Source organism: Stegostoma tigrinum, chromosome 3, assembly GCF_030684315.1.
Source record: "Stegostoma tigrinum isolate sSteTig4 chromosome 3, sSteTig4.hap1, whole genome shotgun sequence".
Taxonomy (NCBI): Eukaryota; Metazoa; Chordata; class Chondrichthyes; order Orectolobiformes; family Stegostomatidae; genus Stegostoma; species Stegostoma tigrinum.
The window spans coordinates 14,501,907-14,529,784 of NC_081356.1; the positions used below are offsets into that span (position 1 = coordinate 14,501,907).

The 27,878-nt window shown below is 38.1% G+C and overlaps 1 protein-coding gene across 3 annotated transcripts in view; it reads right to left on the bottom strand.

The window, feature by feature from the left end:
• cenpe (centromere protein E) overlaps positions 1-27,878 on the bottom strand; it is a 131,226-nt gene that overhangs the window by 42,527 nt on the left and 60,821 nt on the right. For all 3 annotated transcript variants that reach the window (XM_048528211.2, XM_048528210.2, XM_048528208.2), the window contains 13 exons: positions 27,177-27,380; positions 25,623-25,748; positions 17,894-18,151; positions 15,650-15,910; positions 15,183-15,440; positions 14,727-14,987; positions 13,569-13,829; positions 13,112-13,372; positions 10,652-10,873; positions 10,244-10,426; positions 7,813-8,034; positions 6,181-6,411; positions 3,293-3,508 (listed from right to left, as the gene is read on the bottom strand). In XM_048528211.2, the coding sequence (XP_048384168.2) occupies positions 3,293-3,508; positions 6,181-6,411; positions 7,813-8,034; positions 10,244-10,426; positions 10,652-10,873; positions 13,112-13,372; positions 13,569-13,829; positions 14,727-14,987; positions 15,183-15,440; positions 15,650-15,910; positions 17,894-18,151; positions 25,623-25,748; positions 27,177-27,380 (2,964 nt within the window). The remainder of the gene's footprint in view (positions 1-3,292; positions 3,509-6,180; positions 6,412-7,812; positions 8,035-10,243; positions 10,427-10,651; positions 10,874-13,111; positions 13,373-13,568; positions 13,830-14,726; positions 14,988-15,182; positions 15,441-15,649; positions 15,911-17,893; positions 18,152-25,622; positions 25,749-27,176; positions 27,381-27,878) is intronic.

A 27,878-nucleotide genomic window follows, 5' to 3' on the forward strand; every position in this document is an offset into this window, starting at 1 on the left:
GTGTTTTGGTCACCTCATTACAAAAAGAATGTAACTGCATTAGAGAGGAGGCAAAACAGACTCACGAGTGCGTCGTTAAAGCTACAAAAATCAATCTAAGGAGAGACAGGTGTGCTGGGGCTATTCTCCTTGGAACAGAGAAAGCAAAGGGGAGATTTGGTCGAGACGTACTAGATGGTGAAGTGGCTGGGTAGAATGGAGGGAAAAGACCTATTTTCCCTAGTGGAGAGGTCAGTGACTAGGGGGCATTGATGTGAAGTGATTAACAGAGACCAAAGATGAGATGAGCATATGTGTTTTTACCCAAAGGATGGCAGTGGCCCAGATCACACTGCCTAAAAAGCCAGTAGAAGCAGAAGCCCTCAAATTATTTCAAAAGATGTCTGAATAAGTACGTCAAATGCTATCTGTAGCGGTATGCATGAATTGCTCAAAAGTATGATGTTGAGTGGCTTGTTTTTCAGCTGGAACAGATTCAATGGGCTAAGCAGCCTTTTCCTGTGCATTAACTCTAATGATTCAAATAATGGAGTCTTCAACATTGTCAAATGATACCCTTCTCCAAGATCCAGCCCATTGAATTACATTTTTATACGTTCAATCAAGCAAAGCTCTCTTGCACCATATTGTTGCTCAAGGAATTTCCCAAGGGGCCATACTCCAACACACCCAACTTCAACGTGTTGTCAGTCAGTTGGGGGCGTTGGCTGCAGACATGGATCACCTTCCACCTGTTTGCTGAGGACACCCAGCTACATAATCCCCCTTCTCAAGTGCTTTGAAACTTGTCAGCAAACCAGTTGAGTGAACTACACCTTTCTTAAAATTAGATATTGGGAATATTGAAGCTCGTGCACATCACAAATGCTGTTCCCTTGCCACTGACTGCACCTTCCATTCCAACATGACTATGCACAACTTTATTATTCCATTCAACTCAAAATTGAATTCTTGGTTTCAAACTCCTTATCACAAGGCCACTTACTTTCTTCTTTACTTTATCATATGTGACACTGAAACCTTTGCTGCTGAACACATCCCGATGCTTTTCTGGTTAGTCTCCCTTCAACATCTGCAAAAGGTCCTGATTCTCTAGGTCAACGCCCTTTTACTTTACTGATGTATATGATACCAAATCTTGTTATTGCGTTTAAAACATTCATCTTATGTTTATATTGCTCATGACCTTGCATCTTCCAACCTCTAATCTTTAGCAAAAGATTTCCACTAATTCTCTGCATGTCTGCTGCAGTCTTACACAACCATACTGTGTTATTAAAGTTGGTGGTCCTTCAGTTGTCTCACCCCCATTGTTGAAATCCTTCCTTAAAACCTACCCCACCACTCAGATACTGGAACTGGCTGAAAACTTGGTCAGTTCTAGCATCAAATTATTTAAATTAACACAGCGTGGAGCTGGAGGAACACAGCAGGCCCCAGGTATCATTAGAGGAGCAGGAAAGTTGATGTTTCGGTTCAGGATCCCTAACATTCATATTTGCCATTACACCTCTGCTGTATCATGGAAAGTCATTTAAAGACAGTGCTTAACTTGTAACTAGTGCCTCTGAGCAGAACTACTAAGTGCATTGTTTGGAGCAGGTGCACCGAAAACATGAATAAATGTTTTCTGCACCAGATTATGAATGTAAGAACTCTATCAGTTAAATATGAAGATACCAAAATGTAGGGGCATTGAGGGCTCCCAGTTAAAAAAAAACTGAACAGTTTGAAGGTGACACATGAATGATGAGAAACAAACATTTATCCATGCTGGCCTTTCATCGGTCATTTGACACTTGTCATCTGTTGCCACTAGTATTAACAGACAAAACCTTTCAAAAGGGCGTAACTTCACAAAGACATACCTACTTGACTTCAAGGGGATTTTAGCTTTACTCTGAAGCATGATTCAATTAACCGAAAAAAAAACTTCCCAACTTACACAAAATGTCTGGCATGTTGTTAATTTCAACAATGAAGTAGAATTCAAACAATGGCAAATAATGAAACATATCTCAGAGCAATCCTCAAAACTGTAATGATTTCAATTAAATATGTCCAAAGTAAGCATGCCCCACTGGAACAACAAAAAGTAAAATTGATTGTAATCATTTCACTTCCTTAGCACCATTCTGTCAGTCACAATGCAACGAAAATGAAGTTGCTGATTAAAGAAAACAATAAGCCTCCATCAATTACCTCGGTCAACAACAGATCCCGACAATTTAAATAAAAAAATGTAGCAGTCACTGACAAAGCCAGTATTTAAAGTGCATTTGTATTGGCTCTTATTACAGGTAGCTTTTGCAAACCACTACACAGTTGGGTTGGTGCAAGTACATGGTGCTTTTAGGAAGGGAGCTCCAGGATGTCGACCTAGTGATGGTGAAAGAATGGCTGTATATTTTCAGTTAAGGTAGCAGAGGGGAACTTGCAGCAGCTGAGTCTGCTACATGCCTGTTCCATAACAATTTTTACAAATGGGCTTTTCCACAGATGCTTTTCACTCTGCTATTCAGAAGGCATGAGGCAGATTTTCATTTAACTACTTACTAGACTGCACAGGTGTTTGACATTTCATGGGAGCTTGAGGTTCAACCAGGGAAAATAGCCACTATAGATACATAAAATTTGTCAAACTGTAAATTGACCAAAATATGGTCAGTCAGCTCAATTCCAATGATTTCAAAGCATTTTTCTTTCAGGTGATGAGGTGTCACTAACAAGGTCAGCATTTGTTCTTTTATCTCTGGCTACCTTTAGCAACTGAATGGCTTGGTCAGCCATTTCAGAAGGCAGTTAAGAATCAACCACATTGCTGAGAGTCTGGAATGTAGTCAGACCAAGCAAAGGTGGTAGATCCTTTCCTAAAGGACATTAATGTATCAGGTGGAATGTACGGAGGATCAAAAATGAATAGAAACTGATCTCAAATTTCTCATTGACTATTGCTTTGGTGCTCTTCCTAAGAATTAAGAAAAATGCAGTCCTGAAATTGCAAAGGCTTTGCACAACATACAGTTTAAACAACATTCAAAACTAAAATTTGGGTATTTACAAGTTGATTCTACATCACTTTAGGCTTGAGAAAGTCAGAGTTTTGAACTTGAATAGAGGCAAATTGAAAAAGTTTTAGTACAGTCTAAGCTAAGAAAAGAAAATATCAGAATAAAATCAACGGAAACACTACTGCTGATTTCAAGCTGAAAATTTAAGAAAAATTCAGATTTTTAAAAATGCAAATTTAACTGAACATTCAAAATTCCCATCTTGAAGCAAATAAATATACCTGAACGGTTTTCAACTGAAGCTGACATTCCTGATCCAATATTTGATTTTCATTCTGAATTTCTTCAAGTATCTTCAAAATATTTCTCTCCGGCTGTTTGGAAATAGTTTCTAAAAGATTCTTTCGGGCTTTGGCTTTAGAAAGTAACGCATTTTCTGAGGTGGTCAGGTGCTTTTGATATTTTGATTTTAATTCCAACAAAGTCTGCTGGGCATTCTGGATGACAGAAAACACATTCAACATACACAAGAAAAGGCATTCACAAGTCAAAGTATTTAACTTTAGAAGATTAAAATAGTTAGATGGCCCACTTATGATGGCAGCACTTAGTGTCTGAATTGATAAGATTTTACCTTAGCATTGTAAATACACTGTCAACATGCATGTCTTTTAAGAGCATATCAATTTTTGGATTTACTGAAAACCTTTCACAAAACAGAAGAATGCATTTCATTCTTTCTCACACCAGTGCTGAAGACAGTGGTAAGCTGGACACAGATTTAATTGTTAACTGTGATGCTAATGAAATGGAAATGTTACATTTGATAGCTCAAGTTTTCTGCTATCCAGATCAAGAGGAATGTGATGCAAGTGGAAGGATACATATCAGAACGTCATGGAAGCCTATTTGTGGACAGAAGTTGCCTGGGAAGTTCAGATGGGCCAATTTTCACTGCCCTGGATCCTTTGCAAACATTTTTGACACTGTGCTCTGGCCTGAAAAAGTGCCGGACATGCAGACTTACTTAGATACTTAGTTCCAGAGAAGATGTATAGTTTAATACCTGGGTCTAACTCTGATAAGCCAGCAAGACACATCAAAGTACCATAACAGTAGTCTCTTATCCTCCCTGTCCCCACAAACACACTCGAGTCACATTTGGACAAACTTATTAAAACTTCTGAATTTGGCAGCTAGTGACATAAGATCCGAGTGAACCCCTCCACACTTCCATTCTCATATCCTGGTGTTGCAAACCTGATCCATTTCTACATCAGCCACAAAGTCCCAGCCAAATAGAAGAGTTTCCTCTGGAGGAAGAAATTTCACATGCAGCAGCAATACATCCAACATTGTTACTGATCCCAATATCTGGGTTAATTACTACAATATTTACAATAGATGTTACAAAATTAAGCTTAAGTTTCACAACCATAGTATGAGCACGCTATATGTGGTGTTAACACATTGCATTTAAAATATCATGATCCAAATCCATTACCAAATGTTATGAATCACATCTAGTCCGTAATAGTTTAATTTGCCAATTGCAGCAAGTTACTATATCATTTTTGGAGCTGCTATACATAAGAATTAGGGGCAGAAACTGTCTAATTAATTGCTGCATTGACTTAACAGCACCAAGTCATCATCCTATTTTGCTGGGATTTTCATGATGTTCCAAACAAAAACTGGTTTTTCATTTTGGTTCTTACTTCTTCGACCTTTCCCCCCCCAGTATTGACTTGAAATAAAATTGGAAAATGTGGCCAAACATGATTTTTTCTGCAAAAGAATATCCATTATCTTAATAACTAGCAACTTCAGTGGAGATAAGTAACAGTTACCTATGAATTTAAGCATTCACATAAAGAAAGAAAAGTATTAGCTACATATTATTCACATTATTCAAACCAAATGCCTAAATAAAATGGCCCTGGGACCAAAGAAAGAGCTAAAATGTCTTGTATAAATTATTGGGCATTCTCAGACAAAGTTAAGATTTCTTATGGGAACAGCAATGGCCAATTTGTCTTCCGCCCTGTTTGATTTTTACAGTAACTATTTACCTATTCCTTAGCGAACAAGGGTTGACTAGACTTACTACCAAATGTTTTACTTGACCCAGCATTCAAAATCTGTTGGGATAATCTTGAAGGCATTCATTACAATGTTCATGGAAATGTGCTTTTGAATTTTGTTCTCAAATGACTCAGGTGTTAACTTGAAAATATGACCACCTTGTTTGGGATTCACCAGGGAGAATAGTTTTGTGTACTCCTGAAAAAAAGAAGTGGAAGTATGACTTGTTTGAATAATTGCCATTTAGGATACTTAGCCAGTTCGACTTGTTTAACATTATCAAAATGCCAAAAGTATTCCCCCCTCCAAAAAAAATTACCTACTTTTGGACTCAAGTTTCCGATTATAAAAATGAACACCCCAAAAGAGCTAATTTAAAGGACCCTTGCCCACTTAATATACAGAAAACAGAAGAGCTGAATAGGAACTAAAAGAGCAATGTTTTTAAAAGCCTTAACAGGCTTTCCTGAAACCACGAGAGATAGTGATACCCCATCTCCAGAGGATAGTTTCCCAAGAAATCAACATCAATAGATATTGTAGGAATAGCAGAAGCAGCAATTAAGCCTTAATTTAAAACCTACAGCTACAGGCAGTATGAGCGAGAATCTGAGAGCACATGACAGAGAAACCAAGTAGGAAAATGATTCTTTGCTGATCTATTTCTAACCTCCAAAGTCCTCTGCTTTCCAAATTCAATAACAAATCTCTACCCTTGGTTTCCAGCTTCACTGCACACACCAAATTTCATTATGAGCAAATGCCACTTACCAAATTACAACTTTTGAGAGTTTTGTATTTAAATATTTTTCTTAGCTCTTTAAAACCTTAATGCAGAACTTCAGTTTTCTACCAATTTACACCACAGCCATTAAATAATCACCCTCTTCCTTCAGAACTTTGTAACCAGTGACACTCTATATCCTTGCACCAGGGAGGGGAATATAACGTTCTGGCATGAGGTTTGCAGCCACATGGGCTAACTTTGTACTCAAATACTTCAATGTTCAAAGTTTAAACAAAATCTTGGAATTACAATTTTCTAGCTCCCTGGTAATTAATTATAAAAGGGAACAATACAAACCTTTAAGTGGTGTTCTTTATTTGCAATTAAGGCTGAAATTTGTCGTATTTCAGTGTCTTTCTCTTCCGATACCAGTTGCAATTCAGATGGATCAGATACTTGCTTTCTCAGAGCCTGCAACTGTGACAGCAATTCTTCATTCTTCTTTTTCTCATCTGCTAGACTCACATCGCATTTACTAATAGGTTTCTGATAGTTCTTCACACGTGGAGGCACAGTGCTCATCGCTCTCTATGGCATAAGCACAGAAATAGGCTCAGTAGTGAAATGAAAGTGGTGAGCTTTACTGACATATTTTTATTTGAAAATTTAGATCCATTATTTACTACTTTTCTCAATCAAACACCAATAAATGTGAAAATCCAGCAGAAGTGCTTACAATAATATTACATATCAATTGCAAAGAAAATTAATTTTGGCTAGAAACTACTTACAAGTTGAAATTAGGCTCAGTTCACAACCAAGCATTTATCTAAGCCTTCTCAAGACTAATTCTTTCCATGCTATCAAATGTCACATTAAGGCAACTACCATTTAATTCTTAATGCATAGTCATTTTGAAGCTGATCAACACCAAGCCTCCATAATTCAGTGAGAAGTTGGATTAGAGTGCAGAAATAACAGGATAATTGTGCAACTGTATATAATTGCTAAGATCACCATTACTATTGAAGTTAGTTAACAAACATTTAACAGCAACTTCCAAGTGCACAATCTCGACCATCTGCAGGGGCTCAAAGTGACAGCTCATCCCCACCTTCTCTTGGGCAATAAGTGCTGGCCTGGCCAGTGATCTGTATTTCCGGAGACCAATGAAACAAAGTCTCCATATTTTACCAACAATTCTTACAATAAATTAATGACTCTACCTTTCAAACTTGAATGTACTCCATATCAGAGGACCAGGAAAGTTGATGTTTCGGGTCAGGATTGTTTCTGAAGAAGGGTCCCGACCTGAAATGTCAGCTTGCCTGTTCCTCTGATGCTGCCTGGCTTGCTGTATTCCTCCTGCTCCACACTGTTATTGCCAAAAAAAGAGTTTAGATTGCAATCAAAATATTCTGAAAAACACTCAGCAGTTCAAGAAGCATCTTTGCATAGCAGATGGTCATGTTTCAGGCCCAGTCTGAGAAAAGTTGATTGACTTAGAACATGGACCCAACAAGCTCCTTTCCACGTACAGGAGGCCAGATGGCGTAGCATTTTCAACATTCTGGTTTCATTTCAGATTTCAATCATTGCTAATAGGTTGCTTGTGCAATTTAAACTTTAATGCTCATTTTTAAAAATGTTTGCTCATGGGATGTAGGCATCACTGGCAGAGACAAAATGTTTTGTGCAACTCCTAGTTGCCCTTGAGAAGATGGTGGTGAGTTACTTTCTAGAGCCACTGCAGTCCATTTGGTATAGTTTGACCCTCAGTGCCATTAGGGAGGGAGTTCCACAATTTAGACTGAGCAACACTGAAGGAATGGGGTAGATTTCCAAGTCAGGATGGTGAGTGGCTAAGAAGGGAACTTGCAAGTGTGATCTGCTGCCCTTGGCTTTCTGGGTGGTGGAGGTCATAGGTTTATAAAAGGTGCTGTCTAAGGAGAAGTATTGCCATTGAATAAAATCTAATTCATCAAGTACCATAAAATTACTTCTCCACGACACAAGTTTTTCATATAGTTTTGCATTTTCTTCTTGCAGTTTCACAATGCGCATCGATTCTGTTGATCCTTCAGGCACTTCAGAGCAAATTCTGAGTAGTAGTTCCTTCCAAGCCTCCAGCTCTCTGGAGAATTCTTGATCAGTTTTAGCTATTCCAACCTTGTAGTCATTTTCCAATTCAAATAAACTGTGAAGTGTGGTCTGAATAATTAAAAAAAATAAATTCAGTCAAGAACAGTGGTAATGAAGCAAATGTTATACTGAGGTCAGTTGACTATTAAAATAATTTCTACTGACAAAAATCACACATCAGCTTCAATGCTGCTAGCAATCACTGGTTGTCACAGAACAAGGACACTTCAGCTGAAACAAAACGGAATGCTAATACGTAACAATGCCAGTTGTAATACAGTCCTCAAGATGGGGTGTGAAGATAGTTCAAGAACCAGACGCCATACTTAAAAGATAAAGGAGTAAATCGTTTAGGATTGAGTTGGAGAAATTTCTTCACCCAGAGTGGTGAGCTCATGAAATTCACAATCACAATGAGGTTTGAGGCCAGTACATCAAATGTTTTCAAGGAAGGGATGGATGGAGGTCTTGTGGCTAAAAAAGGATCAAGGGATATGGAGGGAGGGCAGATTAGAATATTAAGCTTGATAAATCATTCACGATCATATTGATTGGCAAGGCAGGCTTGAGGGGTCGGATGGCCTACTCCTGCTCCTACCTATGAGACGTATTACCGAGCACAGAAAAGCACAAGCTTATATCGGGCCTTCAATTACAATTCTAATGTTAGAAAGATTATCTATTTAACATTAATGCAAGAAATGTCCTCAAAATCTGCTGCAAACCATAGGCTATTGAAGTCCTTGGAGTTTTATGTCTAAATGTTAGACGTATACTCTCAGACTGGCTGCACAGAAACGAGTCAAGGAAGGAATCTGGCAGCCGAGTTAGAAACTAAACGATATCTACTGCTGCTAACTTTCTCAAGAACCTCAGAGGCAGAAACATCTTCAGCTTATTTCTCACTGTAGCAAACCAGTAAGATTGTCCATATTAACAGGGTGAACTAAAATTAGCATTCTTTTTGTTTAGTTCACATCAATTCTAAATTTAATCTACAGGTGGCATTTTTAAAAATTGGAAACAATAAACTGCCATGTTCCCCCAATATTCAAAATTTTAATGTCAAAATTTAAACCGGTGCTGCTGCTGCCATTCAACACTTTACTAATCCTGCCAGCCTACCAATTTATGAGAAGTGATCTACTTGACCTGATTACTCCCATTAGCACCAGCTGAGTATTTTGACTTAGTACCTATGGATTGCCTGAATTAAACCTGCCTCCACAAACTTCCAGATCATGTACTCCAGATCCTCAATCATCATGAAGAGGAAAATGGTCTCATCTCAAATTTGTTCCTTTCGCAAAACTTAAATCTATTTGACGATTCACAAATCCGTTGTTCCTTCTCATCAACTGTTCAGACCCTTCATGATTTTGAAAATTATCACATCTCCTCTTAGCCTTCTCCTCTCCAGTGTTAACAGTCTCAGCTCCTCCAACAACTGAAGTTCCTCATCCCTGGATCCATTCTCATTAACCATTTTACACCCTATTTTGTTTGATATTTTAAAAATGAAAAGATCATACTGATTTTAATTGGTTGTGAAATATCAACTGTTAATCTATTTACCATTGTTATAACAGTGCAGTACACGTTTTAAAGAAATATTGCTGTAAAATGACTGTTCTGAGCAAGCATCTTTGTTAATGGCTAGATCTCTCCTGCACTGTCACATAATATATTAGAGTATAATGTGAGCATATTGACTATGATACAAAAGGAATCATGTTAAGATCCAACCTGCAAAAGCTCCTTTATTTGATGCTTCAGGAGTTTCCCACCCCCAGCAAAGATTGCATTTTATCAGCTTAGATCACCTAGTCTGAACAGAAAGCCTTGCGGGCACTCCCACATATAAAATTAAGAACAAAGTGGTTTTCTTAAAAAAAAACACTTTACATACAGCAATCTCAAACCAGCATCTTTCACCTGTGAGAGTAATCCAGAATGATGAGTAAATTATACTTTAAAAGGAAACTTTTGCAAAAGACCGCATTCTGTAAACATGCTGCATATTGAACTCAATGGGAGTACCTCTTCCATTTGGTATAAAGCTCAATGTGAGATTTGGATCAACAAGATTCACCATAAGATGCATCAGTTGTTTCAGACAATATCTGAACAAACTCCTAAGAGAAAAGCTGGCAGCTACATTAATTTGACAAATCCAGACTATCTTTCTTCATTCCTCACTCTTCCATCTTCCACATAGCAATAAGATAACGCCGTTGTAAGTGTAAGTATTGCTAGCAAAGTATTGTATAAAGCATACTTGTAATTGTAGATCCTTTTCTCGTAGACAGTTGTTCAGTTTATTAATTTCTGCTTCAACTGGATCAGTTTCTGAATTAGTGGATGCAATTTGTATTGTTTCCTCTTTCCAAGTGAGGATTTGTTTCTCCAAGGTTGTGACAAGTTTTTTGAGCTCTTCGTTTCTTTTTTCCTCTATCGTAAGCTGTTGGTAATTATTCAAGAATTAAACCTGATTAAAAGGTAAACAAATCTCATGCACAGATACCCAAGGATTTAAAAAACAATATCCACTGCTTCCAGCTTATCTACCATAAACACATTTTTTCAATAGTACGTTCAGACCACTTGCAGACTCAAACGCAAGCAAGAAAAATCAGGAAAACTATAAAAGCCGCAGTCATCAAGTTAGCTGAATTCCATTGCTCACCATTTCAGCCTTATCACAAAGATCTTTCTGGATTTTATCCTTCTGCAACTGGAGCTCATCTTTCTGCATTGTTATGGATTTTCTCTCTCTTTCTAATTGATCATTAGATTCTTGTCGCAAGAGTTCCACTTTCGTCATCTCATCCTTCAACTGTTCAATTTCAACTAGCAGCTGGTCACGGTGATTTCTTACACCATTAAGCTCATCTGTCCATTTCAGCAACTATTGGAAAGATTCCATTATGTCAGACATACACAAAATGTTGCAAAATGAGGAGTGAAACTTAACTATTACTCTAATTTCTAGAAAATTTGAATAACCTTCATTCTGAAATGAGAAAGCATGATGGTATTCCAGGCTCCAAAATGCTCTATTCAGAAGAAGTAGAAGCAGGAAGCTACTACATTTATTAACCAATTTGTTTCAATACTCAAATGAAGTTATTAATACCTTAAGTGAAGATTATACCTGCACCTTAATGCAGCATTGCAATTTTGAGACCTTACTGGTTATGTTGGGCTACACCACAAATCTCAAGGGCCAAGTATTAACAAGCACGGATTTATGCTGCTGATATATGATCAGCACATTTCCTCAATTTGCTGAGATATTTCACTCACTTGGAACTGACTGGTGTTGATTTAAGACGAATTACACTTCTGTGGGCAAGTGACAGACTCCAGATTTAAATTTTAAAAATGGGATAGTGGACATGATAACAACACTGCTTATTCAACCCCTTTTGCCTCCTCAGTCCACCTTATATTTTGTTTGAGGGTACAATGCTAACTTCAAAATTTTCATGTTGCACTTGCAATCAATCCTTAATTCTTCCAACTCACAAAACTGGCAATAATATTGGTTCAAAGTTTGGCTAATAATCTCTGGTAATACTGCAAAGTGAAACATTAATGTCTGGGAGTATGCATTTCTGCCATTTTCCAAAAAGGTTTCAAAGACTACACTTACTATCCTTATAAACCTCACTGACAAGCAGTCAGGGATTGCCCAATCTTTTCTTGTTGTCTTCAGGCTCTGCCACATGCATATAAATGACAACTTAGTGAGGTATTGCCCTTTTCAGCATTTGGTAATGCAAACATGACAGCTAAAAACATCAGGAATTCTACAACCCCTCAACGTCAAAACAAATCCCGAAAAAAAAAGACTGCACAAGTAGTTTGTTTGGGTAGGGGTTAGAGCTCCCACACTAAGTATCCCCAAAGAAGAGGCCTACTCTTAACCAAAAAGGCAGGGGACATCACTGGTGAAGCAGAGAAAAAGTTGAGCATTGGCCTAAGCTGACAGTGATTAACCTCAGACATTCAGAACCATTTTCCTACAATGTCAGATAGGATTCCTACTCTGCAATTTTCATTTTCTTTCTTAGGAGACCCAGATTTGTTTTTGCTTAAGTGTTGTCTTGATACATGTCAGAAACAGGTTATTCAACCCAACGATTCTCTTTCAATGACGGCACTGTCTCTTGGGTTTCTTCTGGCATTTACTACATACCTAGATGGAGCTTACAAGGTCACCTGCAACCAAGTAGCTGAATAAAAACCATGTGATACTGAACAAATTCCTTGAAAGAATAAAACCCTTGATTTCCATTTCTTTGATAGGCAGCCAGTAGGGGACAAACAAAATCAATTTGGAAGCTAGACGCATGGAAATAGGTGGCCCAGCTCAATTGAATTTGCTCATACCCCAAATTAGCCTTTCCCAATTTAAATTTCTTTCCACTAACTTTTGCATCCCCAACTTTTCTTCCTCACTATAAGCATTGAGCTACCCTTAAATGCATCATGCTAGCTGCTTCACATAACTGCAAGCTCTATTATTCAAACACATTATCAAGAAATAGCAAAGTATTTTGATTTAAATGGCCAAATTCAGCCTCTTTTTGGCAAGAGATACAAGTTAATTCTCCATAATTCATGGAGCTGACAATGTCAAATCAGCTCTGGGATGAAAGATTTGGGAAATACCAGTATACAAGTCTCTGGTATTGCAGTCAGCATGTTGTTAAGAGGCCATAGCCTCTGCTGTTTCTAACACATGGAATGATTTAAAAGGGCATGGACATAAACATGAACAATGATGAGCACCTCAGGAAGAGGAGGTAGGCCCTTCTACATAACACACATTGCCACATTTGTACTTACATGCTGGGCCATAAAACTGAGGCTCTCTTACGGACACTTGTGCTTTTCTCAAAAGTTTACAACAGAATTTCAACATGACATACAAATTAGTTAGAAGGTGGGGATTGGCAGGTTGGACCAATAGCATAATATTATTTTGTTAGTGATTCAGAAACCAGAATCTAAACTCTATCAAGGTAGCTGTGGAATCTAAACTCCATGAATTGTTAAATCTGGGGAAAAAAATAGCAATATTGTAACAATAGAAAGAGATAAAATAGTTTGCAATTCTGAGCTTGTTTTTGTTACTCACCATATAATGGTTTTCTTCCAAGGTTCTCTTCATTTCATCTCTCTGTGCTTTGACACTTTTTAATGTCTCTTCAAGATTGCACTTTTCCTTCATGATGATTGATTTTTCATTGTCAAATTGCTGAAGCCTCTGATCCAACTCCTTCTCCTCAATTTTAACTGCTTGTTCCTTGGAAACACAAGCTCTCAACTGTTCAATCTCACTAAGTAACTCATCCTGATGAGATACTACACGACGCAGTTCTTTTGTTTGCTCCTGAATCTAACAAACATTAAAAATTACAAACGAAATCCATATTACTAGATGCGTACCACTGTAATATTCTCCATGCTTTTAAGAGTTTATCCTGTACACAAAGTAAATGTGTTGTAAAATTGGTTAATAAATTTATTCAATTTAAATGCTCCCCTTCATAATAAAATCATATTTCTTCCATAGATGCAAATTTATGACTCACTGCCTCAGTGTTTCCTTGTAAAGTACTCATCATTTCATTGCTCCGTGATTTGACATGCTCCAGTAACTCCTGGATGTCCTCCTTCTCCTTTATTACATTTAATTTTTCATCCTCAAGTTGTTGGAGATATTGGTTAAATTTCTCTCCTAGATTTTCTGTGGACTGCTGTTTGGAAACATGAGCTCTTAGCTGATCAATTTCACCAAGCAGCGCATCACGCTGAGCTACCACATGGTGCAGCTTCTCACTTTGCTCTCGCATCTAAGAGAAGTATCAAAAATACATATGAAATCATACTGCACTGCCAGATGCACAATGTAGCTTGCTCCTGAATCTAGCAGAAACTATAAACTGAAACCATTACAGCTGGATGCATGCCATCATGAAGTCTTCCACCACATTTTCACAAAACTGCACTCTACCTAGTGGAAGACGTACTCCAACAAAAGTTCAAACACGAATAAATGTGATGATTTTGGAACAGATTTTGCTGGAGCAAGATTGCACATCTTGCCTTGTTAAACCTGCTTGTATACATTTAGATAATACATTTCATCTGCAAGACTGTTGTATTATGAATAGGTGAAGGCAAAGCAAGAGAAACAAGTTTCTGACACCTTGATAAAGAATAGCTCAAATAATTCAAATCTCTTTAAGGGAGAGGATTTCAGAGTTGAGAGAGTGTGACTTAATTCATCTCCATTTTCAAATCAGGTATAAATTAAGAGAATAAAATAAATCAAGACAAAAGGAAAATGTAATAATTTAAATATTTTAAATCCAGTGATTAACTGAATTAATTGGACAAAGTAAATGGTTCCATTTTCTGAGTAATGAGACAACCAATAACAACATTAATAATAACTTAAAGGGCTCTTATGCTGCTAATTATTGGAATAATAGACAACTAAAGTGCAAATGCTGCAACAACACAATTCACAGGAAGACTAATTGCAAACTGCCATAACCAAAAGCAAAACGCGAAGCTGAAAAATGAGACAAACTTCTGGTGATTTGCCATTCATAGATCTCCTTGTCACTGAGGTTACAAATTAATTAATGAATCAATAGTCACATGCCATTCAGATGGCCTTATCTTTTCAGAAAAATCTGACCCACTATATTTATTCTAAGTTATTTTAATAAACATCAACTCACCTTTTCAGTGTTTTCTTGTAGGGTGGTCTTAATTTCATCCCTTTCAGATTTTACACTCTCCAGCATTGCCTGAAGATCTTTGTTCTCCTTTGTGATGGTTGCTTTTTCAATCCTGAGCTGCTGAAGCCTCTCATTGAATTCCTTCTCCTGAATTTCAACTTTCTGTTCTTTGGAAATAGAGGCTCTCAGCTCTTGAATCACACCAAATAGTACATCTCGCTGAGACACTACTTGGTGGAGTTCCTTAGTTTGTTCCTGTATCTAATAGAAACATTATCAATGACAGATAGATCTGCATTGACAGATACATGTATTTCTAAGGTGTCTGTATATTTTCAGGTGGTTAGACAGAATACACTAGAAGACACTGCATACTAACGTGAATAAAATTCAGAGGTACAAGGAGCCTTTCATAATAAATAGCATATTTACCTCGAAGAAGAAATAATAACTGACCTTCTCCGTAATTTCCTGCAACGTGCTCTTCATTTCATTCCGTTCTTCTTTGACGCACTCTAATGTCTCCTGGAGATTATCCTTTTCTTTTCGTATCAATGAATGTTCATTCTCAAGTTGCTGCAGCCTCTGATTAATTTCATACTCAATTTTTGCTTCTTGTTCTTTGGAAGCAGGAGCTCTCAACTCTTCAATTTCACCAAGCAGCATATCACGTTGAGACATGACACGGTGCAGTTCTTCAGTTTGTTCAAGCATCTAGTAGGACAAATTACAGTCATAACTATTATTACAAAGGATGTGCCCCTCAAGATCTTCCTCCACATTTCATGAGGTTATAGTGTTCATAATAGATGCTCTGCAATAAATCTGCATTTAAAACGCAGACCATACAAGGATACACGGTCCTTGTTTAAAATCAATACTACAATTTAACAATCTAGGATATTAAAAACGAACAAACTGACCCTCTCCGACTTTTCCTTTAGTGCACTCTTCATTTCATCTCTTTGCACTGTGACACTCTCCAGCATCACCTGGAGATCATCCTTCTGCTTCAGTATTGAAGAATTTTCATCCTTTAGTTGTTGGAGCTGCCAGTTAATTTTATCTTCTTGTATCTCTGCACTTGACTCTTTTGAAACTTGATCTCTAAGTTCTTCACACTCAGTGGGCAATATATCACGTTGAGATATTACACAGTGCAGTTCCTTGCTCCTCTTTTCTATCTAAAAAGAAGTTCAAAAATGACAAGACATAACTATAGCCTAATTTGAGAAAGTTTTTCTACACATATTCAAAAGGAAAACAGTTAAAAACAAACATTATCTTTCTAAAAATCTGCTTCATTAATTCAGTTAGGTTCCAAGGATTATATTGGGTCAGATTCTTTTTCAAGCAAGCATTTCACGGCACACTTTCATTAGTTAGTCTTGTTTTTACAAGTTTGGGCTTTTCATATAATCCCTACAGTGTGGAAGCAGGCCATTTGGCCCATTGAGTCCACACCAAACCTCCAAAAGAACATCCCACCACAGCCCTGTAACCCTACATTCCCCATGGCTGTTGCACCTAACCTGCACTTCTTGGACACACGGCAATTTAGCATGGCCAATCCACCTAACTTGCACATCTTTGGACAGTGGGAGGAAAACAGAGCACTCAGAGGAAACCCTTGCAGACACAGAGAATATGCAGAATTTGTACAAACAGTGACCCGAGGTAGGAATCGAACCCAGGTCCCAGGTGCGGCGAGGCAGCAGTGTTAACTACTGAGTCAGATGCCAACTATTTCAAACACTGAACTCAAATGAGGGCCAGAGGGTCTCTGGTATCTGGGTAAACAGTATGACAAACCAGCTTTCACAGTAATTACTGTTTTAAAGAATTAGAAATAAATAAGTAGGGTTGAGAAGGTGGACGGGATGGTCAGGTGTGAGGAGATTGTAAAGATGCTTCAGTTGAGTGACTGGGCAAGTGCATGGTAAATATGGTACAGCTTTAATAAATGTGAAGCCATCCACTTTGGAAGCACAAACAGGAAAGCAGGTTATCTGAGTGGTTATAAGTTGAAGGGAGGGGAATGTGTAAAATGATGTGGATGCCCCTATCATGCAGGTGATCAGGTGGTCATTGGAATGTCGGCCTTCATAGCAACAGGTTTAGAGTACTGGAGCAGGGGTGGCTTGTTTGAATTATACAGAACTTCAGCGAGACCTGGAATATTGTGCTGTGTTTTGGTCTCCTTATCTGACAAAGGACGTTCTTGCTACAGATGGAGTGTAATGAAGGTTTTGCCGGACCAATTTCTGAGATGGCAAGGCTGACTTGAGGAGAGATTGAATTTGATGGGACTACATTTGCTAGAGTTCAGGAAAATAGGGGTGTGGGTTGGGATTGCAAAAGCCCACACAATTCTGGCAGGACTAGACAAGGTAAGATGCAGGGTGAATGTTTCTGATGGTAAGGAAGTTCAGAACTGGGGTTACATTCTAAGGACAAGAAGAGGAGGTGAAATTTCTTCATCCAGAGTAGAGTCTGTGGAACTTACTACTACAGAAAGCTGTAAAGGATAAAACATTATGATTTCAAGAGCTGGACATAGCATTTAGGAATAAAGGGATCAAAGAATATGTTTGAGGGGGCAGAGGGGTAGGTAGTTTGTAGAGCAGAAATAGGCCATTGAGTTGGTTGTCCAGCCATGATCTTATCAAATAGCAGAGCAGACTCCAAAAGGCCTACTTCAATTCCTATTGTGTTTTTCTATTAAAAAAGGAGAAAAATTCAGTATCCGTTTAAGAGGAGAGAGAGAGAAAATGACTGGGTTAAGAGACAGAAAAGAAGAAATTATGAACTTATAAATCTCAAAACAATCCACAAGCTGATGGAATGAGAGGCTACTTGTATAAACATTCACCATCTTGGCAGTCATATCATTAAAACAGGTACTCGCATCTTATTAATAGAATCTGAGAATTTAATGGGTTAAGATCACAAAAAAAATCAGATTGATCAATTGAAAGATGCCAGTCCCCCTAAAGTAAAATAATGTGTAAACAAGCCAGTAACATTTTATGATTCACTGAGCTCCTCTCATTACAGGCTGGTCAATTTGCACTCTTGTGCTGGTATAATTCAGATGATATTACTTTCTCAGCAAATTCTGACCAACCATTCAAGTTGACTTCATGTTCTTAAAAAGATGAACTCACAATCTCAATTTTTCCTTGCATGGCACTCTTCATTGCATCCTTTTCTATGTTGACATGTTCCAGAATTGCCTGGAGATCGTCCTTCTCCTTCATTAAGGCTGTTTTCTCATCCTCGAGCTGTTGGAGACGCTGGTTGAAAATTTTTTCTTGTAATTCTGTGTCTTGCTTGTTGGAATCATGAACCTCGAGTCCTTGGTTCTCACTCTCCAAAGCATGTTGAGAAGCCACCATTTGGAGTTCTTCAGTTAGTGCTTGTACCTGATGAAAACAATTTAAGTTTAACCTGGGATAGCGTACGCTTTAAAAAGGATAATGAAAGGATACAAGTTGAATTATTACTTTGCTGTTTATTTTCAGATCTTTCTAAGGTGACTTTTACATCTGCATTTCGTGATAAAATGACAGCTATTTTATAGCCTTGTGTGAATGTTTGAGTGGTTAACCATGGTAATCAGCTGCAATAATTAAACTCATGATCCGTCAGGCTAGGATTCCCCCTAATTCTCAGCAATTCGGATCCCCATCAGCTGCAGTCAGAATACTGGAGAAGTCAATGAGGAGGAAATAGCAGAAGCACTGGATAGGTATGTGTGCTCATCCTCACTGCAGGGAGATCAAAACAACACAGTAAGAAAAGAAATTCGAGGTGGTACAAAGGCAGGATGTAACAGTGGAAACAAATCTGATAAGTCCTTATGTCCTGTATTATTAAACAAAAATGGCTGCAGAGATCATTGATGCACTGCCTATCTTCTAGAATTTTATACAGTCGTGAAAAGTCTCAGCTAATTGGAAAATTGCAAACATGATGCTTGGATTCAATAAAAAGAAAGACAGTAGGAGGAAGGAAATTACAGGATAGTTAGCCTGAAATCTGTAATTGGGAAGTGCATGATACCACCATGAAGGAGTTAATAGTGGGAACATTCAGAAAATAGAGAGTCAACATGGTTTTGTAAGAATAAAATAGTGTTCCACTAATTTATTTCAGTTACTTTGAGGAAGTAACAAGCAAGCTGTACAAAGAAAAACCTGTGAATACGCGGATTTCCAAAAGGCACTTGACAGAGTGTCACAACAAAGGTTACTTCATAAAATACTTCATAGGGGTCAAGGTGCTGGCTGCAGCATTAACATGAATCAAGGGTTGGTACAGGAAACAGTCAGGTTGGCAAGCTATAACTACTATACTACCAGAGAAATCAGTGCTAGGGCCTCAATTATTTAGAGTCTATTCTGATCAATTGGCTTATAGGCTCAAATGTAAACTGGCTAAAATTTACTAATGGCACAAACATAGGTAGGAAAACAAGCTGTCTAAAAGGAATTTAGACAGGTTAAGAGTGGGCAAAATGTGACAGCATGACAATTACTTGGAAAAATATGAAGTTGTCCATTTTGAAACAAAGTATACAAAAGTAGCACACTATTTAAATGGAGAGAAACTGCAGTTATCATTCATGAATCACAAAATGCAGGTACGCAGGCACAACAGGTGATTAGGAGTATACAAAAGTAGGGAAGTAGTGCTTCAGTTGTATAGAGTTCACAAGAGACAAAAATCAAACAAGATTACGTTTGGGATTTTGAACACTGGTGCAAATGTAAGAAGCAAGTCAGTGTGCACAAGAGCACAGCACAGAGACACGAAGGACTGGGTGAGTTACTAACTATACTGTTCGAAGTTTTGTCCCAAGTGGAAATTCAACTGATGTATCCCTTTCAAATTCAATTTTAAGAGTTAACATCAGATTAGGACAGTAGCTTTTTAAAAGTAAAACGATTTTAAAAAAATTTAAAAATTAAAATTAAAGAGGAGGTAACTGCCTGACCCTGTTAGATTTCAAGCACCCGAGGTGTTGATTATCCTAGTAAAACATGTTTTTTCTGAAGAGACTTTATAAGAAAAGTGAAGTCAGTCAATAAAGAACCATGATCTGTGTGACAAGACTCCAGCAGAATGAAACAAATGCCTCATGAAATACTGATGATACTATTGAAAATTTGATTCCAAGTGGAAATTAGATCAAAGGCGGGATGGAGGAGCTTGAACTAAGGTTTCCTGCAATTAGTAAACTCCTCAGAATGTGGGGCAAGTGGGAGACCATAAAAAGGTGTGGATCAAGGAGGCAGCTGACAGAGTGATGTCACAAACTACAGCATGGCACAAGGGGAAGAAAAGAAGCTGATTGGTGAGTAGTAACACAGTGAAGAGCTGGAGAAACACAGCAGGCCAGGCAGCATCAGAGGAGCAGGAATGTTGACATTTCAGGTTGGGACTCTTTCAGAAAAAGGGTCCTTTCTGAAGGAGGGTCCCAACCCGAAACGTCAACATTCCTGCTCCTCTGATGCTGCCTGGCGTGCTGTGCTCCTCCAGCTCTGCAGTTATCTTCGGCTCCAGCATCAGCAGTTGTTACTATCTGATTGGTGAATATTTCTGGCTTTTGAAGTAAAAGTCTTCACTTTGTGTTTACGTCTCCAGTGTCACCTCTTCTCTTGTTTCTTAAAAAGAACTGCTCAAGTAGTAGATTAATACTGGTGATTTTTGCTTTTTTTTGGGCTTATAAAAATGAAATATTAAAATATAAAAGGGCAGGGAATCTCAAGCAATTAACTTATAAGTGAAATCAAATACCAAAGTGATGGGAGGACAGATGATATGTTGCTGCTGGACACCAATGTTGGAAGTGTTCGCAGCTCAAGGTACTTCGGATCCATGTTGAGGAGCTGGAGTCTGAACTGCAGACATTATACTGCAATGAGGAAAGAGGAAAATTACCTGGACCCTTGGCTCAGTAGGGCAAAATCTTACTCCTTCTAAGTAGGAAATCCAAAATTCGTCTGTGATCGGGGTCAGGAGCAATTGTGCTAAGCTTAAAAAAAGGGTAATTACAAGGGGATGAGGGCAATGCAGGCTTGGATAGATTGTGAAAGGAATTTAACAGCAAAAGACAGTTGAGGAACAATGGCAGACATGTAAGAAATTAGTTCATGGCTCCCAGCAAAAATGTTTTCCAAAGAAGGCAAAGGATTCTAGAAAGGGGATAAGCCAACTAACCAAGGTTAAATGAAGAAAGTTGAGGATATCAAATTGAACAATGTGGCAATGGCTGGTGGTATGACAGGGGATTGGGAAAGTGATTGGGAAAGTTTCAAAGACAAACAAAACGTGACCAAAAAGAGGGAGTAAATAAACTTTGGTAAAATTGCAGGTAACATCAAGACAGACACAAGAGCTTGCTTCAATACGTAAAAAGAGAGAAGCGAAGTAAAATAGGCCCATTAGAAAATTAGGCCGTAGAAGAAGACGACACTAATTGCATTCTAAAATTATCAAATAATCAAGGGGAAAAAGAAATAAAGACAACAGTTATCACTACATAAAAAAATGCTAAGAAAACCAATGAGCCTCCAGATCAATAACTCAGCTGGACCCATAACATGCACCATAGGATATTAAAGAAAATAGTTAGAGGCGACACTGGTAGTAATCGTCCTAGAATCCTTAAATTCTGGAAAAGTCTCAGAGGTTTGGAAAACTGCCAATGTATTAATTAAAAAGGAAAGGAGACAAAAAAGAAACAGGTAACTATGGGCCAATTAACTTAATGTCTGACTCTATCATAAAAGGATGATGTGGAGGTACTGCTGTTGGACTGGGGTGGACAGAGTCAGAAGTCACACGACACCAGGTTTATTTGAAATCACAAGCTTTCAGGGTGCTGCCCCTTCATCAGGTGAAGTGAGAAGACACATAAGCAGACATCAAAAGATCATACAAATGGTGCAAGTGGATTGTCAATGGGCTGAATAATAAGTCTTCACCAGGTGATCAAGAGTGTCAGATGGTGTGAGTAAAGCTTTAACAGCTGAACAAAAAAAAAGGAGATGACCTACAATCCAATTAAATGAGGCAGAAAGATAATTACACAAAAATAAAAGTAAGCTGGAGGCAAATCAAATACTGAAATATAAAGAGCTGCATGCCAACAGTCTAAACAAAGTAACAAGTAATCCAAAACTGTACAAACTTAATTATGGTCGACAGATCATAAATGATCGAGGTGACAGTCATGCAGAATTGCCGAGCAGGAATAGATAGCCAAGTTCTGTACCCCTCGAAGATGGTTTCAATTGTGATCTTAGGTTCATGTCACACTACATGTAACCTCACCATAATGTTCTGCATTTGTAAAATCTCCCTTACTGTCCCATTCTTGCAACATCACCTTGCTAACTTGTTATGAGTGCTGTCTTTATTTAGATTACGCAGTTTTGGATTACTTATTACCTTGATTAGGCCCTCGGCTTGCGACTCTCATACCTATCATTTTATTCCAGTCATTTGCGTTGTCTCCAGCACCACCTTATTTTAAATTTTTTTGTAATTACCTCTCTGCCTTAATTAATCGGATTGTAGGTCTTCCTTCACTTATTATTCAACTGTTAACACTTTACTCCTATTGTGTACACTCGAACACCAGAGACGACTTATTCAGCCTGTCGACACTCCACTCACACCATTTGTATGATCTTTTGATCTCCGATTATAAATTCAGTTGCTGCCTGTCATCTCCTGCTCATTTAACCTCACAAAAGGGCAGCACAGATTTCAAGGGAAGCTTAGATTTCAAATAAACCTGTTGGACTATAACCTGGTGTCAAGTGACGTCTGATTTTATCAAGAAACGTAGCAATAACAGAGCATTTAGGGGTGTACAATATGATCAAGCAGTGTAAATATGGCTTCACGAAAGAGAAATCATGCCCGGCAATTGACAAATTCTGAAGGGGTAACAAGCAGGGCAGATGAGAGGAACAACGGATGTTGTGTTTTTAGAAGGGATTTGTAGCCTAATGGATGATACCTTAAGTTTAAGAGCCCAAGGTGTTGGAGTATATTGTATGGATAGAAGACTAGCTAACAGACAATTGGGATAAGGGGGAAATTTTCAGAATAGCGATTTGTAGCTAGTAGAGTACAACAGGAATGACTGCTGGGGCAGCAATTGTTTACAATATATATTCATGACTTGGATAAGTAGTGAATTATTAATCAACAAGTTTGTGGATGACAAAAAAGGGAAATGATAAAGTTTCTCACAGGATACACCAGGCATCCCTCTAGTGGCAAAGAAAATGGTTCTTGAGGCTAATTAACTTTCACATTTATATCTGAATGTTTTCCCCTAATGCTTCTATTACATATTGGTTATATAGGTGTATCTATAATTACATAGAAATCTGTAATTACCGGAAGAATTTTCAACAAGAACCTATTTCTTAATATTAAGTAGTTGCAAAGCAGCAGCTAAGGACTGCAAGATAAATTAGGTTGTATTATTTGGCTGCTCCTGCAATGAGATTTACACCCCTTATTCTAACTAATGCTGTTCACCCAATAGGACAACATCCTTTTGTTAATGAGGCTGAAATCAATCACTTGTCATAATTTAAATGAGCTTGTGTCAATCCTTGGATGTCCTCTTATTGAACTGTCTGATAGCTGTTTGTGCAGAGTCCCCCTTTGGCCTTAAAGTAACCACTGTTTACAGGTACCATTGTCTGCTATTTTGTTTCTAAACCCTGGAGCATGCCTTTTAATTCTGTTTATCCCTTGTTGGTCATTTTGTCTTTCAAATAATAGGCAGTCCTTACATTTGCTGTCTTCATAGCCAAAACACTCCATCTTGGGCAACATTCTGGTGACTCACGTACACCACCTCCAGTGCAGTCAAATCCTTCCTATTGTGTGGTGAACAGAACTACAAGCAGTGCTCCAGCTGTGGCCTAATCAAAGTTCTATGGGGCTCCAACATAACCTCCCTACTCATAATCTATGCCATTACTGAGAGAGGCAAGCATCCTGTATGCTTTCTTGGCTAACCTATTAATCTGCCCTGCTATCTTCAGGGTGTGTCAGCAAGCTTCTTAGTGTCCCGCCATTCAGAGTGCTCCTTTATCCTGTTACTTCTTCCAAAGTGCATCACCTCACCTCTATCACGGTTAAATTCCATCTCTTATTTATCTGCCCATCTGATCAAGCCATTTACATCTTCCTATAACCAAATAGCTTCCTTCTCAGCGCAAATGACACAAAGATTGGCCGAGTGGCTGACAAACCTATCGTTCCCACTCATTCTCATCCCCCCACATTTATGAATATGACAAACAATAAAGGGATCCAGCACTGATCCCTGGCGAACACTACCAGACACCAGCCTCCAGACACAACCGTCTGCCAACACCCTCTAGTTCCTGTCACTATGCAAATTTTGGATTCAAATTGTCGAGTTACCCAGGATCCCAAGAGTTTTACCCTTCTGTCAGTTTCAACAGGATCTCATTAAAAGACACAAACACACACCCTGAAAAAATTCTACTAAATTTATTAGGCATGATCTTCTTCAGACAAAACCATGCTGACTATCTCTAATCAAATCTTGCCTTTCTAAACAGAGGTTAATTTTCTCCTGCACTACTTTTCCAACAGTTTCCCTCCCACTGATGTTAGGCTCAATCTGTAGTTCTCTGGTCTGCCTCTGCCACCCTTCTTCTAAAGAAGAACCACATTAGCCATCTTCCAGTCCTCTGGCTCCTATGTGGCCGGATGTAATTTAAAAAGTTGGGTCAGGATCCCTATAATTCCTCCCCTCATCTCCCTCAACAGCCTGAGATACAGCTCATTAGGACATCAGGGTTTAGATCCACCAATATCTCCTCACTCCCTATATCAGCCAACTCAAAAATGTCTCCATGTCTCTTCTCAAATTCTGTATTCACATTCCCCTCCTCTGCCCAAGTAAACACAAATGTTAAATACTTATTTAACACTATCAATGGCATTCAGTTCCACAATTAAATGGAGGTGTGGATTTTCAGATCGGTCATCATTTCATCGAATGTCAGAGCAGAGTCAATGGGTTAAATGGCATACTTCTGTTCCTATTTTTTAACAATAAAACAGGATATAGACAGTGGATCCTTAAAAGCATGTTCTCCCTCGTGGGGCAATCAGCATCAAGCAGACATAGTTTAAAAATGAGGGGTATGGTCTCCCTATTTAACACTGAAATTACGACTAATATTTATTGAGGAATGTTTTCCTGTGGTATTCTCTTCCTCAGGGAAGAATGGAGGCTGGATCATTGAATATTTTCAAGGCTAAGAAAGATCGCTTTTTCCATTGACAAGGGAGTTGAGGGTTGTTGGGGATGAGCAATAGGCGGAAACAGTAGGTGAACCACACAATCAGATGAGTCATGATCTTATTGAATGGCAGAGCAGGCTTGAGATGGTGATTAGCTTACTTCAGCTTGTCTTCAATAAACAGTTTTGCTAATGATCAAAAAACCACTGTTGAGTTTAAAAAAAAAAGTCCTCTTCACTAATCTCCATCAGGGAAGGAAATCTTTCATCCTTGCCTGGTCTGGCTCATGTGACTCCAGACTCATGGTAATGTGGTTGACTCTAAACTGCCCTCTGAAATGAGCCTGCAAATAACCAAGTTGCATTCGTCATCGCCAGATCTCAAAAATAGCATCAAGATCAGTTGGCACAGTGGTTCAAAGGCAGCAGTTCACCACCTCAAGACCAACTAGGGATAGGCAATAACTGCTGGCTGTGCCCTCCAAGTGAAAAAAGCAGAGTAAAATGTCCATTTTCTTAAATCTAATTTATATTTTTAAGTAACTATAGCAAAACCAGAGGTGCACAAAACTGGCCCAACCTTTTCCTTCTCTTCATTTAATAAGTGTTCTGTTTCAGCCAGATTCTTCTTCAGTTTCATCTCCACATTTTGATTCAATTTTAGCTGGTCATGTAGACTTCTCAGTTCTGTCTGATTCTCTATACACTATAGAAAAAAATAGTATACCCAAGTTAATTTATACACAGAAAAGAACTCAAGATACTAATTAACTGGTCCAATATAGTAACATCCCATAAACACAGCCGTGGCAAAGGCAGATTCAGTAAAATAGATAGTCTCACTTGCAATTCTACAGCAGAAAGAGAATCCAAGCTTTTAGCTATAACAGAGAGGAATACAAGTTTTACATCCAGCTTCAAGGTCCTAGCAACTGTAGAAAGCTCCCAAAAACGTCATTTTCCTGCTCTTCTGAAGCTGCTTGGCCTGCTGTGTTCATCCAGCTCTACACCTTGTTATCTCAGATTCTCCAGCATCTGCAGCTCCTACTATCTCTAAAAACCCTGATTCTGTGGGAGCTTGGCCCCACCCATTCAGGCTACTTCTATTGTTCCAACTTTTAAAAAAGGCCTCACAAGCTGTTTACTTTGCTGGCTTGAAAAGACTGCTCCAAACTTCTTAAACTGCAACAGTTTGCTTAAAAAAAACAGGGTAAGTTAATAATCATGCCTTTCCTGTCAATGCATATGAACACAAAATCAAAACTATTGATTTTACCGTTGTGAACCCACCCCACATGAAAACTAGAAGCAGTGATGATTCCATTGCTTCTATCCCTCCCTGGCATCTCCATTTTCTACTCCCCTCATGTGTTGGAGTCCCCATGCATTTGGATTGCTGTATAATACTTTATATCTTAATCTTAGAGATCTAACCAAAATTGGATCAAAGTACTTTTTCTATTCAAAAATATTGCTTCTTCACAGCTGAAATTACATGTATAGCAAATGTGCTTCCTGCAGCTGGATGAACAGATAGCAGCTGTGTCATAAATCCAGTTCCATTAGCAAGAACAGCCACAGGACCAGGTAACTGACAAGGCCAAAAGGTTTCTTTTTGGAACAGTAAATTCATCGCTTTTCTCATACCTTGATCTTAACAAAACATCACCTTTTCAAAGCCATTCACTTGGTGTTAACTCTTTGGTATGAAACGGAGGCTAAATATTTCATGTCTAATTCAAAAAGTGTTGCTCTGACGACTACCTAACATATTGCAAGAAATACCAACATTTTCTAAGCTCACATTGATTTCTCAGACTTGAACACAATAAAGCTGTCAAGTAAACTTCAGAAAATAATGCATAAAATCAGACTTAGTCCTCAGTTTCGACAGATCTACCAGAAGATTATAGTTTTGGATATGCAGTTAAGTATTTTAATTGTATAAATTTGTTAAAAATACTGTTTCACCAATTACCCGAGATGGGGTGTTTACTTACTTAAATAAATAGAAAAAAGTTGAAGATGCAAAATGAATTTCAGCAGTTAATTGTGATAACATTATTAAATTACATCTACCATCCAAACAAAAACCTATGGTTATTAATTGAATGACACAATATAAACTTGTTACCATTTCAATATTATCTTGAAGATCACACTTCAACTGCTCTTTCTCAGCTCTAAGAGCTGTCAGTTCTTGATGCAGTGCCTCCTTTTCACTACTGAGTGATGCATAGTTCTTCTGAAGTAGGAGAAGCTGTTCAGTTAAATTGTCTCTCTCAAAACCTTGGCTAGTTGTTTCAGGCATAATTGTCACATTCGAAGGTGGATTTTCCTGGTCACAAAATGCATAACCAAATTCACAATCCATTTCCAAAACATTTGACAACAGAAGTAGTTTAGTACTGCTGTTGAGCATTTACAAATCATTTAGGAACATTAGTGTTGATACAAACCAATTTGGAACCAGAAAATAAACTGGAGCTCACTTTATTTCGGTATACGTTGACCGTCTAAGAATATAGTCAGCTATTTTCATCACTGAACACTCACTCAATCGTAGTACTTGCTTGTTAATTTGAATTGCAGAGCTCCCTAGTTTAAAATTCAGGAATTTGCCTATATAGCAACTAACACTATTTCCAATTACTTTTAATTTCAGTTAAAATATATTTTAGAGTTTAGTTTTTGAAGGTCAAAATGTATGACTTAAGAACTAGTATAAGTCTTCCTTCACACACTGGTTCAATTACATACATGATCTAACCTTCACTCGAAGACCATATTTAGATTTTGGTAGCAATACACGACACAGACGATTGAATTGTATGTG